Source organism: Bradysia coprophila, assembly GCF_014529535.1.
Source record: "Bradysia coprophila strain Holo2 chromosome IV unlocalized genomic scaffold, BU_Bcop_v1 contig_84, whole genome shotgun sequence".
In the NCBI taxonomy this organism is placed as follows: domain Eukaryota; kingdom Metazoa; phylum Arthropoda; class Insecta; order Diptera; family Sciaridae; genus Bradysia; species Bradysia coprophila.
In genome coordinates this window covers 507518-523115 of record NW_023503376.1, presented here as the reverse complement: position 1 = coordinate 523115, position 15598 = coordinate 507518, and the positions used below count along the sequence as shown (strand labels likewise).

Sequence of the window (15598 nt, the reverse complement as noted above, 5' to 3'; positions counted from 1 at the left end):
GTCATTTGGAATGTTTTAAGTGTTTCAAGTCGCAAATAATCAAAATTTTTAATATTATTTTTATTGGTTTATCCGTCGCTGCCGTCTTTCCATGAAAAACACTTAATAGCCGTAAACGAAAGATTTTCTTTCAAAGAGCAGAGTTGTTACATATGTTTGATCATTAAAACAATATTTCGTGGGTGAATCCTTTAAAAACTTTTTTTTATTTTAAAAACAAATAGAGACACAGAGAGAGAGAGAATTCTCTGGCATTTATTTTTATTTGGTAATTAAAATTTATACGATGACACGAGATCATCATATTATCCGACGTCACTTTAGTAATTTATGGAAAATACATTTTTTTGAGATTTAGAAATGTATATACAACCGAAAAGTGTTCCTCTAAATTTTCTTTTTGTTGTTGTTGTTGTTGTTCATCATGCCCGCACGTTAGTAAGCGGGTGTGACGCAAGTCCACTACCAAAAATGTTTTAACAAAAAAATTTTGAGGACGGCGGAGCATATTTACAGCAACTTTTCGACTTCTACCCCTTAACTCCAACAACATACGAGTTCAACGAGCTATCACACGTTACTGCAGCTTCAAAATTGGCCGAGATATTGAACTTCGAAATATTGATTTTTGTATGAAAATAAGCAAAATTTCGTTTTTTCAGATCACTGAAATCGCCTACGTTAGTTAGTTAGTTCCTATGGAAAAGTGGATCCAGCAACTCCTAAATGTTTCTACAGAATTTCCTGAAATTTTGGTTATAGGCTAATATTGGCCCAAAAATAAGAATGGAATTTTCAAAAGTTGGAAAAAACCCATATCTTGGGAGCTGGAGCTCCCCAAATTCTCCATTCAAATGCCATATAAAAGCCAATTTGTATGTGTGTGTGTGAGTTGTATATTTTGTTGCATGATATGGATGGTAATGTGGTGAATGGTGTGTGTTGTTTTGGGATGTATTTCTTGATGGGAATTGTTGGTATCATTAAGTATTAACTTCTACTAGGTAGGTTTCTAAATTATGGGATGACAGGTGATTCCTCTGGAATTACCTAACTTCCATCGGATTTCTTGATGGATTTAGGTTATTTTCGACATGAGTGAGGTGTCTTAAGGTTGGTTCCTAAATTTTGGGATGACAGATGATTCCTCTGGCACTTCCTAACTTCCATCGGATTTTTCGATGGATTTGGGTTATTTTCGACATGAGAGAGACTTCTAATGTTGGTTCCTAAATTTTGGGATGTCAGGTGATTCCTCTGGCACTTCCTAACTTCCTTCGGATTTTTTGATGAATTTGGGTTATTTTCGACATGAGTGAGATGTTCCAATGTTGGTTACTAAATTTTGGGATGACAGATGATTCCTCTGGCACTTCCTAACTTCCATCGGATTTTTTGATGGATTTAGGTTATTTTCGACAAGAGTGAGATGTTCCAAAGTTGGTTCCTAAATTTTGGGGTGACAGATGATTCCTCTGGCACTTCCTAACTTCCATCGGATTTCTTGATGGATTTAGGTTATTTTCGACATGAGTGAGGTGTCTTAAGGTTGGTTCCTAAATTTTGGGATAACAGATGATTCCTCTGGCACTTCCTAACTTCCATCGGATTTTTTGATGGATTTGGGTTATTTTGGACATTAGTGAGGTGTTCCAAAGTTGGGTCCTAAATTTTGGGATGACAGATGATTCCTCTGGCACTTCCCAACTTCCATCGGATTTTTTGATGAATTTGGGTTTTTTTCGACATAATAATTGAGATGTTCAAGGTTGGTTCCTAAATTTTGGGATGACAGATGATTCCTCTGGCACTTCCTAACTTCCATCGGATTTTTTGATGGATTTAGGTTATTTTCGACATTAGTAAGGTGTTCCAAAGTTGGTTCCTAAATTTTGGGATGACAGATGATTCCTCTAGAATTTTTTAACTTCCATAAGGTTTTTTGATGTTGTCGAAAGGACTTACTTACAAAAGTGGTGATATCAGTCAAAAAACCCTTAAAGGGTAAATGTGAAGCAATTCCGTTATCTTACTTACAAAATAACTGATATCGCTGAAGGTGACGCATTGTGCGTCGTACTCAATCGTTTTATCAACAAAAAATTGACCCAAAAAATTTGTGAAAGAAAATTTTACAAAAAGAAATTTGCGTCACAAGTTGCAGATGTTGGGGAACCTATTGTTAGGAAAATGGTTAAAAAATGTACTGAAAGAATTCAAACGGAAGAAAACCGAATCATCTGCCACTTGTGACGCAAATTTCTTTTTGTAAAATTTTCTTTCAGAAATTTTTTAGGTCAATTTTTTGTTGATAAAATTTTTGCGTACGACGCACAATGCGTCACCCTCAGCGATATCAGTTATTTTGTAAGTAAGATAAAGGACTTGCGTCACATTTACCCTTTAAGGGTTTTTTGACTGATCATCTATTACATAAACTAACCAAAATTTCATAGTCGTAAGATTGAATAATTTGGCAATTTGCCAAAAATTGAAACTATAAAAGAAGAGAAGAGGAGAAATAGAAGCCGATAGATTTAATAAGATTGAGAAAAGAAAAACGGGAGAACGATTCGAACACACGAAAAAAATAACATTTTCTTTGTAAATATTTATCAATTTCTCTGCATAAATTGTTTGGGTCGATGTAGAATTATGTAATTCGGCGGAAAGATTAATCGAATGTGTTGTTTTTCTCGGTTTATTTTGCAGAAGAAGAATGCTATCATTGTCTGGCAAGTCTAGTAGCAGCCAAAGAAAAAGTGTTCATCACACAAACGAAATTGTTGTACGAGGTGACATGGAAGACTGTGATGCAAATAGCCAAGAAACATGCTGTACGTAAGCGGTTTTGTTGTTGTTGTTTTGCTGAAAAGATAAATAAATTTCGGTTGTTCGCTTTAACGACCCACCATAAACCACGCGCGTGCGATCCTAATAAATTTATTTTCTGTTACAGAAATCAGCTGTGCTCCATTTGCAACGAATTTGTCCTGGTCAAAAATCGGAACGAATTTTTATGGATTGGAGCTGGTGGATACTGGGCGGTCTGCCGTTTCCTCACCTTGTTAGGTAAAACGTTTATTTTGCAATCCACAGCTCAAACTGTATTCATTCCAATCTTTCTCTCTCTCTCTCTCTGTTCCACCTCAGAGTTATGGACTGTTTTTTTCACGAGGGAATCAAAGTGTTTTACCGAATATCTTTGGCGATTTTGATTCTTTTCAATAAGCATGCGACTTCATCGTCATCCGACAGCGAGTGGAATTCAGAAAACCTCAAAAATGACATTGAAAATGCACTGCCGAAGTTTTGTCGAAATTTACCAGTGTCGCCAACGAAACTTTTGCGCACCGCGTTTAACATTAGAGCCCTTAGGTAAGGTACATCGACGCTTTGTTTTCAGACCGATGAAATCTAATTTCCGATTTATCTTCCACACATTTTCAACCGTAATTGTGCTCATCATCGTGCAGTTCAACATATATTTCTAGAGTTTTTATCAAGACTGAAATGGTACTAAAGAGTAGATCAGTGCTTAGTGGATCCAAACAATTAGTGAGGTCGCGTTCTAGCGATAATTTACCAACAAGTCAGTCACAAGTAAACATTCAAATGATGTCGCACACACTGACAATTCGAGAAGTAAGTATGGTTCGTTCAGACGTTCATTATTGATTTCACAGGTTTCTGCGCAACGATCCCATTTACATTTATAATCGTCCGATAAGATGAAAATTCAATATTGATCTATTTGCCCGTTTAAAAGTTATTCCGGGTCGATATTTGATTGCGTTAAAATTTTGTGAATCGTTAAATCAATAACATCTCAACGTCGAGTGATGATGATCATATACCATCTAATATGCTTCGCCTCAATATTGCAATAATTTGGAGCACGAAGTAGAAAAAATATTTTTATTTAAACCTCGCTCTGAAATTGCAACAGCGGCCTTAGATTCTGAAGATTCTTCTAATTCTACATCGAGTGTCTAAGAAATCCGTTAGGTGCATGGCCTGAGACTATATTACATTAGACATTGTTGGTCCTGTCATATAACGTTTATGCAGAGATGACATGGAATCTCGGTCTATAAAGCCTACATCCAGCGTCGAAGGATGCTAGATTCTAATGTCCGTTTCTGATGCTTTCTATTGGATAAGATTGGGTTACGTTCCAATCCTTAGACAGTTTGTCTTTTCTTCAAAATGCTGGTGTGAGAGCTGCCGTGTGTAGACACCGTATCGCATTTGTGTCTTTGCATTTAAAGAGTTTCCGAAAGCTTTTGTGGTCGACTGAAATATTTCACTTTTTCAATGAAATCCAAAAAAGCTCAGAGCTTTCGAAAGCTCTTCGAAGCGCACAAACAATGTGATACGGTGTTACCACTTAACACGCCAGATCGATTGACTTATAACACGAAATTTATCAATGTCCATGGGACTGGGACATCATCCAAACAATTTATTTTACATGTGTCTGCATCGAAAACCGTTCATTCCATCAATGAAGCATTTTTTCGGTTGCTCCAGCATGTACAATATTGTACGAAACTCGGAGGAACCAGTCAGCGGTACGCCAAACACGCATTCCACAATAAGAGCAAACAAGTTTAGAAGCCACTGGCTTATTAAACCCACTTGTCGTCGGGCAAAGAGCTGTATAAGGATCAGTATAGGAAACTCTGAACGTCAGCCGAACGAGACTAAAAATATTTACTGGCGTAACCACGGGACACTTCGGAGTTCAAGTCGGAGTTAATAAGCACTTAACTACAATAGGAAAGCGAACTGTTCCAAGCTGCGATCTGTGTGGCCACCACACGGATACAGCTGAGCACTTCCTCTGCGAATGTCCGGCTTTTATAACAAAAAGAAGGATTCACTTAGGTGGGTACACTATCAGATATGACCTGATTAAAAACTTACGTCCAAAGGACATCCTGGACTTTATTGAAAGTACAGGGAGGTTCGAACCAACAGTAAAAGACTAACCCAACGGTACAGCTAGCACAATGGGCCCAAACGGTGGCCCCATGTGTGTTTTACTTAGTAAAACGGCTGCATTAAATTAAAAAAATTTAAATTCACGTTTTTGTGCTTCGGCTTCGTCTCGGATTAAATTTTTTTTACGAAAACTCGACTTTTTAACTTTTCCGCCCTTGTGGTGACGTAACAGTACATTGTGTCCTTGTTTGGAGATTTTTATTTTGCCGAGAGGGAGCTATAATCTCTCGTGGCATCTATTCTTCAGTGAAACAAATAAAAAATCTTTTTTTATTGCCTGCTCAATACGAAAGTTGACCTTTACATAGCAGTTTGCCCCCCAAGAAAGTGGTGCTTTACATGAAGAATATTTTCGATTCATTTTACGTTGTACCCTTTGTGATAGTCAACGTTCACAAGGGCAGGCAATAAATCAGAATGCATTGGATGTTGCTGCGTAAATCATTCATTCGGAAACAACTTTGTGATACTCGTAAAGTCATTCGTGTGCTTTTGAGCAACTGTTTTTAAACAAGTGTAGAGATTGTATATTAGGGCGTATCGAATTTTTAGAATTTTAAGGGCCGCGATAGCCTGTGTGCGGAAAACGTAGATCATTGAAAACTAATTCCAGGCATATGGTTGATGGATCCGAAGGTGCCCGGGAAGACGTCCCACCGGACGACTTTAACTTTCAAATGGTCATAACTCGGAAAGTTAAGAGTATTTTTGAAAACAATGTTCTAGCAGGATGTAGAGCGTTAAAAACTCTACAAAACTGCCAAAGAAACCGATGGTCCAAAAGGTGTGTCTGTCGAGGTTTTCTAACATCGAAAGTTCGACATTTTCGTTTTTGACTTTTATTTCCTGAGAGACAAATTATTAACTTTAGCTTTTGGCATGAGGTTGTAGAGGAGGTTGTACACCGAATTCTTAAATATTTTGTAAAAGAGTTCAGCTACTGTTATGGAATATTATGTGCACTTACTGGCCAAGGTTACCTCGACTCAGCAACACCGGTTACATTGTCTGCAATGGCTTCGTGGGCGACGTGGGTACACTTAAAAAGTCCATTCAAAAATGTTGAAAAAGTGGTTTCGGATGGATCGCCGACCGGGATAATGCCTAGTGTACTGGTAGTACTCGACCTCCTCTACAACCTCATGCCAAAAGCTAAAGTTAATAATTTGTCTCTCAGGAAATAAAAGTCAAAAACCAAAATGTCGAACTTTCGATGTTAGAAAACCTCGACAGACACACCTTTTGGACCATCGGTTTCTTTGGCAGTTTTGTAGAGTTTTTAACGCTCTACATCCTGCTAGAACATTGTTTTCAAAAATACTCTTAACTTTCCGAGTTATGACCATTTGAAAGTTAAAGTCGTCCGGTGGGACTTCTTCCCGGGCACCTTCGGATCCATCAACCATATGCCTGGACTTAGTTTTCAATGATCTACGTTTTCCGCACACAGGCTATCGCGGCCCTTAAAATTCTCAAAATTCGATACGCCCTATTGTATATGCGAGCCGAAGGCGAATCTTGTTGCACATTTGTGAGTCACAAGCCTGCTTATAATGAATTACTATCGCCGCATCCAATGTTGTCCATACTATTTTGTAAATCAAATTCATGGATTGATTCAATGATTCACAAATTTCGTCGATTTTCTTCCATTCTCGACTTTCTCCTTTTCTTTTGCTACTTTTTGTTTTCATTTCGTTTCTCTTCTTCATTTTCATCCGTTTTTCCAATGTCAATAAAAAAAATGTTTTTTATATTTTTCGGGGGCTTTCAGCGGACACAAACCGAGACCTGTAAACCAATGGTATGCGGTTCGAAAAAAATGTTTTTTTTTGTTTTTGATTTTGTGACACTATCCGAATTGTATTCTCTACATTATAAATATTTAACGATATCCATCTATCCATCATATTAATAGCCATTTAACCAAGTTTGTGTGTTTTAAATTTCCTATAAATATTTTAATGTTGTTTACAATGATGAAAGTTAAGATATGTGCTCGGCTCCTCCATCAATAATATTCGAAACAAAAATCAGGAAACTAATTTACATCGACTGCGCTTGCGAATAAAATTTAAAATTAAATTTTTATTCTCTATACTCGGTCCACATGTTCATTTGAGGAAAGAAAAAAAAAAGTTTTTTTTTGCTGTGCTGGTGCTTCCCTTTAAGTGTTTCTGTATCAAGTATATCTGCAACAGATGAACTAACTGGAATATCCTTTTTACTAACCAATGTGTCACTCCGTTTAAAAGTATTATTCACATCACCACCACCATTTCTCTCTCTCTCTCTCTCTACCCAGTTTAGTCAATTAATTAATTCAATGTTTTTACTTGCATTTTGTTCACCATTGGACGTATATTGTTTTTCGTTATACCATCATTGAAATTACTAAACAAATAAATTTTTTTTCTCTTTTCTATTGCCTACCTCTCCTCATTGTTCAATACAAAAAAAAAAATTAAAAAAATTTACCAAAAAAATTATTCAAACCAAAGGGAGCCCACTCTCCTGGTGCTAGAGCGCTCTCGATGGGTGTTTATCCCCTACAAGCAATAAAAAGTCAAATTGTTGATCAAGATAATGTAAGTCAATTAATAATTTAGCAAAAGAAAAAGTTTTTTTTTAGCGCCAAATTTTTCAAATTTATTTTGAATCTTTTTGATTTGTAGCGAAGTCTTTTTCTTTTAAATTGTTCAAACACCACCCACCACACACACACATTTTTTTTAAACGTGTAATGTTATGCGATTTATTAGATTGTTCTTAAAATATTTTTTCTTTAAATTTTTTTAATTTTCCACATTAGATTCATTGCAACATTTGATGTTCGATGGTATTTTATAGCATTCGACCGATTTATTTTATTGCAACAAGTTTCATATGTCATTTCATCAATCCACCCACATTGATTAGTGTTTGCAAATCATTTAAAATTTTCCATTTAATTGAATAATTGATTATCAACAGGTGGTCTTGTTGTTAGAAGCTTCAGTTCTTGAGTTTGGACACAATTTTCCCTTGCCTAATGTTGGCGGATACTACAGTCTCTGTAAATCTGAACGTTAGGAATTTTAAGAGCAATGGACCCTTTGCAAATTTGTAGCCTACATTTGAGCGGAAAAATATTCGTTTTTGATGACTTCTCTGAATCAAAACCTTTTTCGAAAAAGTAAAACCATTGAAGCACGTAAAAATGTGTTGCTTTTAAAGGAAAAGTTGGTTTGTGGGGGATAACTTAACCCACTTGGAGCAACCTGTGCAAATTTCATAAATTTACACAATCTACAAAGGTTTCTCCCAGTGGGGTAAGTTATGACTCACAAACCAATGTTTCCTTTAAAATCAACCCATTTTTGCGTGCTTTAAGAGCATTCACCCGTTGGTAATTTTTAGCCTACATTTGGGCGGAAAAATATTCGTTTTTTGATGATTTCTCTGAACCAAAATCTTTTTTTTGAAAAAGTAAAACCATTAAAGCCTGCAAAAATGTGTTACTTTGAAGAGAAAAATTGGTTTGTGGGGGATAACTTAACCCACTTGGAGAAACCTTTGCAAAACACATAAATTTACACATTTGCAAAGGTTTCTCCAAGTGGAATAAGTTATCATACACAATCCAATTTTTCTCTTAAAAGTAACACATTTTTGCAGGCTTTAATGGTTTTACTTTTTCAAAAAAAGATTTTGGTTCAGAGAAATCATCAAAAAACGAATATTTTTGCGCACAAATGTAGGCTAAAATTGCCAAGGGGTGAACGCTCTTAAGAGTGATATCGCCAAAACTTGAACCAATTTGAAAACAATGGTTCGGCGATCCAGGCAAGCTATAGCTCGTTTGAATCGTCTTTCAATTCTAAGAAATAGGGATCTTTTAGTTTTTCTGTTAGTTTCCCATTTTCGGAGTGAACACGTGAAAAGTCATAGCATGTCAAGGGGTGGTGAAAACAGTTTTTTTGTGATAGCTCAAGATAGACATGTTTCTAAAAGTTGAAAATTTGTAGGAATATAGGCCTTTGGCAGACCTTCATAAAGAGTATAATCATCGGTATGGGCCGCCACCCGTTCTAGACTTATGACTCAAAATATGGTCAATGTTTGGTCAGTGCTACTGGCTTGCAACAGAATTTATCCGCGGAACTGACTACAGGGTGTTGTAGCTGGACTTACCCTCTTTCATTCCACGTATAAAAAACCCCAGATAAATTCTGTTGCAAGCCATAAAGTTAGTCGAGGTAAAATGTTGCTCCAGGAGACCCATATTTTTCGGTGTTTTCAACTTGTTTTTGGTCTTCAAACAGGCTGGAGCGATGGGAATGAAATAAACTAAATCAAAATTACATGTTCAGCTTGAAATTGTCCTGAACCGCGCGATCATTGGTCTTGAAAATGTTGCTTTCCTCCTTCTAAAAAACTTGATTATACACACATTTCCATATTGTGTGACCTCTTGTGAAGCACAAATTACATCTTGAGTGACCATTTATTGACTGTAAACGAACGCTGCGCATCTCGGCTTTACAATAAACCTATATTCGTAGCAAGCAATTGAGTTTCTGTTCATTTTGTGAAGTAAAAGAAATGAGGTTTTCCACCTTCTACGAAGAAGGAGGAAAGCAACATTTTCAAGACCAATGATCGCTCGGTTCAGGACAATTTCGAGCTGAACATGTAATTTTGATTTAGTTTATTTCATTCCCATCGCTCCAGCCTGTTTGAAGACCAAAAACAAGTTGAAAACACCGAAAAATATGGGTCTCCTGGAGCGACATTTTACTTCAACTAACTTTATGGCTTGCAACAGAATTTATCTGGGGTTTTTTATACGTGGATAAATTCTGTTGCAAGCCAGTAGCACTGACCAAACGTTGACCATATTTTGAGTCATAGGTCTAGAACGGGTGGCGGCCCATACCGATGATTATACTCTTTATGAAGGTCTGCCAAAGGCCTATATTCCTACAAATTTTCTACTTTTAGAAACAAGTCTATCTTGAGCTATCACAAAAAAACTGTTTTCACCACCCCTTGACATGCTATGACTTTTCACGTGTTCACTCCGAAAATGGGAAACTAACAGAAAAGCTAAAAGATCCCTATTTCTTAGAATTGAAAGACGATTCTAACGAGCTATAGCTTGCCTGGATCGCCGAACCATTGTATTTATTTTCACCAAAATTGGTTCAAGTTTTGGCGATATCACTCTTAACGGTTTTGATATTTCAAAAAAAGATTTTGGTTCAGAGAAACCATTAAAAAAAACGAATCTTTTTCCGCCTAAATGTGCTGCTTTGTTGAAAAGCCTACATTAGGGCGTTTTTCAAGTACGGTACTTTTGCTGATATCTTTAAACAAAACTTTTTTTGAAAATTGTAAGACGACATAACTACCACCAATAAAAATGGATTTGGTTTGACAAGCTCTGAGAGAATGAACAGTTTATGCAAATTTCGGAAAACTGCTAACTTTTCTCAGAGCTGGTCAAACTGCTGCAACTCCAGCTAATCATCCATGCCTCCTTAATGCCCTTTCCTTTACGCAACATTAGCCGTAATATTGACTTTCGTCAGACAAATATTTTATTCTCGAACTGGAATTTTGTTGAAATGAACGATAAACAGTTGGGTTGACCGTACGGTCGTTTTTTAATAAAACATTCTCTCTTCGATCTTATTTTACGTAATTTTATGCTGACCATGCTAACTCTGATGAGAACGTAAATGAATTCCATTTATTTGGCACTCAACTGTTGTATAAGAACGCCAACGGCCGATGCTACTTTTATTTGAGTCAATGTGGTATGAAAGCTAAATTTTCCGAAATCAAATTCGTATTTTTTTAAGCCAACGCCACGAGAAAATTCACTTTACACTAACTCGTGTCGTAATTGAAATTTAAATTCAATTAAAACATAAAATTGCTACCGAGCTGATGAAAGTTATGGAAGGTAGAAAAGGGTTTACCAAATATCATTAAAACATGTTCCCGTACATATATGACTCTTCATCCCATCCATAACTTATTTTCCCCCCGAATACTAATCTCGTTCCGTTGAATTGTACATTTCGCCCGTGGCTTTAACTATGTTTAACTCTGTTTACTATAATGGTTATTCGTTTCATTTCCAATTTAGAATCTCCTTTTTAATTCACTTGCTAAATTTACGCTAAACATTCCAGAGGCGAGTACGCAAAAGGTAATTGGGAACATTGTCTGGTTGAGTTTTCTGATTTTATGAGTTGGAAATAAATCCCTTTTGGATGTAACAAATCTGGCAACAGGTTATTGGCTTTTTTTTGTCCCCTTCTAACGCTGGCTTTGTTAGCCAAAGTGGTTTGCATGCCTGAAATTCAAAAAGGAACTATTTTGCATGCATGTGAGTCATTTAAACTTGCTAGTCACATCATTATGACACATCGGTAACATACATAAAATCACCAAAATAATTGAACGGAAGGCATTATTGTTCGTGGAAGAGGTGTTAAGAGCTTTAAGATTCGAAACTGACGCATATGCGATATAGAGGTTGGCTTTAATTTAATTTTCATTTTTCTAGGATTTTATACAGTCAGAGGCATTGAAATTTCAGCATGAATTTGCTTCAGCTGATCCACACATACAATCAAAGCTGTTTATACGGTTGAAGCTGGCGCTGACGAAATAGTAGTAAAACCGTATCAGGACGTATAAACAGTTTCGATTGTATGTGTGGATCAGCTGAGAAACAGCAGAAGCAAATTTATGCTGAGATTTGACTGCCTCTGACTTATAAGAATTTTTGGAAATAATTGGCAAAAACAGATTGGAGAGAAAAACAATTTCATTTTGTTCGATTATGTCGAAACGTTGAATCGAACACTTAGTTCAACAAAATGCCGTGACCGAATCTACTCGAGTTGCGAAAATATTTCATTGACACATTTTACAATACCAGTTAAACAAAGGCTATACTTAAGAGAAGAGATCCCCTTAACATTCACATCCACAACCCATTTTCGGGAAATCAATTTTTCGAAAATAGGCCCTGACCCATAAACACCCATGTAACATTAACACTTTTACCGTTTCAACCGCTAATGGAACTATAATTTGGTGGGGTAAATTGTAATCATTTCACGTAATGCCATTGACTGCGAAAACTAATTCAAAATACCAAGGCACCCCCTTCTCGTGATGCACACACTATGACACAGCCATTCAGATTACAGAAACACTGGGCCAAAGCTTTATTATATTACTGCAGCTGCGCTCAGATTGTATCTCTACTGCATGTTTGTTACAATATAGTATAGAATTGACGTTCGACATTTTTGATTTCTGAAGAAAATTTCCATTTTTATTTCGATTTATATGTCTACACACATGTGATGCATTTGCTAGTAGTCACATCTGCTGCATTTACATTTTATATTTCAGATTATGTTCAAATTTCATCAAAACGATTTCTTTTCTTAACTTATGATTTCGTCACCGTTATAAGTCGTTAGCTCGGTGCATTTGGAGCATAAACCACAAAAAAAAAATTCATTTTCGTGATTTCTATGAATTTTTCGTTTTGTTTTTTGGTTTTTTTCATTTTTCGATTTGTATTTTCGTTCCGTCGTCCACGCCTATTCTCACCGATTTTTCATTTCAATTTTACGATATTTCCAGTTATTTACATTGTGGTCATGGCTACCGGTACGCATAACCATGTACCAACCGGTACTACTATATACAACCGAAGAGCACGGTTGCTCATTGACAACATTTTACGTTCGAGTGGAAATGCATGAACCAACATTGCTAATGATCAAAACATGTAATAACGAGGTGAGCTTTCACAGAAATATTGTCTTATGGTAATGCAGGTGTGTAGAGCCGAAGAGATAGTTTTTTTTTGGGAACACTACAGTCGAGGTTCAAGATGTCTTGGTAAAATGTTCGACGATTTTATACAGAGAACGTCAGCGAAATTTTGACATGAATTTGCTTCAGCTGTTTAACAGCTGGTCCACTCAAACAAATGTGCATGTTCTAAATGCCTAAATTTCACTGACGTCCACTGTACCGATAGCTGAAGACATGTTCGTACCCGACGACTACGATGTATGTGTGAGTGTGAGACTTAAATGCTACATCCACGACAAGATGCAAATCCCGTATGTACACCAAGTTAATCCAAGAGTTGTAAGGATTTTATCAGAGAATGGATACGAACAAGTCTAATTCGAAGCAAGAAAAAAGAAAGAGATCCAATGCGATCTGGAGATCTCTGTGCCACCAATGACTGATAATTTTGAATTTATTTTGGCTGATCACAGGCTGTAAGAGCCTTTGAAGACACAAGTAGCACTGGTTGATGAACCGCCCTTATTGCGATAATGTTGCGCTGTTACAGTGTACGGCCATCTTGCCTAAGCATTATCAGAACTAAATTCGGTCAATACACTCTGATTAAACACCTAAAACCATCGACAGCAATCCGTGTCCCAGTCCCATTACAAAACTCTGATTGTTGTTAAAATTCAATTCCATCGAACAGGTATTCGGCGCTTATTGCTCTTCTCGTTGGTTCGAACGAAATCTGAAAGACGACAAAGGCCATCGACAGGCTTACTTCGGCACCGGTGAAACATTTCTGTTTTCCTTGTATCCCGAACGTGCTAGATACCCCTGGGTGGGTATCGAAGGTGATAAAGGTTTGGGACATGGTTCTGAGCTGTTCATGGCAGCCGATTCGAAGATGATTACAATTGGCGGAGGGTAAATTGAAATCGAAATTTTTAGATGGAAATTGAATTCGTCTAAGCGAATTGTTCTCGAATTGTTACAGTGAGGGTCAGGCTATTTGGATGGACGAAAATATTCGATATGGTAAAACCGATCGATGTCAGACATTTAACAATCCACCGTTGTGTCCATCGGGAGACTTTGAAATAAGAGTGTTGGAAGTGTATGGTTTTAGTGGAGCGTAAACACGTTCGAGTTTATGCGGTGTTCAGAGCTACGAAACCAGAATCAGAAAAGAGAGGAAGTGAACTAAAAGTTGTAAAAATTACATTTTTCCAATTAAAAAAAATTGAAATTGAAATTCGCTGCAATATTTTGTTAAGTATTTTTTAGTTCTATAAAAAAAGGATAAAAATGATGGAGTTGTGGATGTGTGTGTGCGCATAAGAGCCGCCTCTTATCGACATAGATATACTTTCTTCAAAAATATATTGTTGTATTGTTGTACATATTCCTAATTGTATTTCTTTCCGTTCTATCTTTCTTCCCTCTTCATTTTGTTTTCCTTTATCAATTTGCCTATCACACTCTTTGAAGCTAAGAATTTAATTGTAATTTTTGTGAAACCAAATTTAAAAAAAAAAATTGAAACAAAAATCTTTGTTGTTGTTATTGTTGTTGTTCCATATTATGCTGTTTGTAGTTTTACTCGCATAAAGTATATTTGCCGTTTTATAAGTATATTATGAATATATTTGATGATTAAAAAGAGAAAAACAACAGAAAATCAAAATTTAGCATTGTACGGACTATACGTAAATATAAATTAAAAAGTTTGTTTTTTTGAATTTTATTTAAAGAGCAAAAAACAAATGGAAAAAGAAACAATAGAAAAGGGAAAAATTACACAAAATATTTGAATTGTTAAAGCAAAGAAAAACTTTCGTTCGTATTTAAGTATTTATAACAAAAAATAAAAATAAAATAATGAAATTACTTCAATTACAACAGCGAAATAATTGTTTTTTTTTCTATGAAATTTTGTTTAATTTAAAAACTTATAATTATGATAAAGCTACGAGTATATAATTAGTGTTGTTGTGAAGAAAAAAAAAACTGGAAATATAATCAACGAAACATAAAAACAAAAACAAAAATGTTGCAGTTTTTTTCATGTAATTCGTTCGTTTCGAGCAGCAGCTCATCATTTAGTGGACCTGCTTAGGCTGAAAAATGGGCTTAATCGTGCATCTTAGAAGGTCGTTATAACGATGATTGTAGGTTGTTCCGTATCGATTACTGATTCTAAATTGATGTGGGGCCAAGACGGCAGCTCAATGGTTCTCTGGTGAGCGGCCGTTATGTCCCTTTTTTTCTATGATTTTTCATTCGTAAGCGAGAAGAGATGTCAATCCACTTCCAAAGGATAAGTTATAGAGAAAAGTCTAAATTTTTTTTGGTGAAATTTTTTTTTTGACATTTGAATCCAAAATGGCGGAAAAAATTGGTCAAAGTCGAAAAATATTTTTTTCTCAAAGGAAAATCTCTGAAACTGATAGAAAGACTGTAAATTCGCAAAAATTTTCTTCAAAAGGTTTATAGAGACTTTAAAGAGCTACGTTTTCGTTTTTTATTTATTGAAATCGGGCAGCTCGTTCCGGAGATATGTCCGTAACAGTGAAGTCACCACATGCTCTTCATGTAAAAATACATCGAAATTATTGTTTCGTTAGAGTAAATAATCATACGTATTTCCATGACAATCGACCTAAAGTTGTATTTTCTGTAAATTTTAGTAACGCAAGGCGTAACCGAGTTTCATATTTTCACGAAAACATGCTTCCTGTTCTAGAATTTAAGGATTTTGAAGGATCTC

At 36.0% G+C, this 15598-nt stretch overlaps 1 protein-coding gene across 15 annotated transcripts in view; it reads left to right on the top strand.

The window, feature by feature from the left end:
- The window catches only part of LOC119072671 (GTPase-activating protein skywalker), a 75195-nt gene extending 60363 nt beyond the window's left edge, over positions 1-14832 (top strand). For 4 of the 15 annotated variants that reach the window (XM_037177937.1, XM_037177932.1, XM_037177933.1 and 1 more), the window contains 9 exons: positions 2713-2837; positions 2960-3072; positions 3154-3378; positions 3477-3645; positions 6782-6811; positions 7509-7595; positions 12664-12822; positions 13535-13755; positions 13826-14832. In XM_037177937.1, coding sequence (XP_037033832.1) covers positions 2713-2837; positions 2960-3072; positions 3154-3378; positions 3477-3645; positions 6782-6811; positions 7509-7595; positions 12664-12822; positions 13535-13755; positions 13826-13967 — 1271 coding nt within the window. In that variant the 3' untranslated portion in view covers positions 13968-14832. Of the gene's footprint in view, positions 1-2712; positions 2838-2959; positions 3073-3153; positions 3379-3476; positions 3646-6781; positions 6812-7508; positions 7596-11143; positions 11207-12663; positions 12823-13534; positions 13756-13825 lie in introns of all 15 variants that reach the window. The other 11 variants (XM_037177939.1, XM_037177935.1, XM_037177938.1 and 8 more) reach the window with 8 other exon arrangements.
- Positions 14833-15598: the final 766 nt, after the last annotated feature.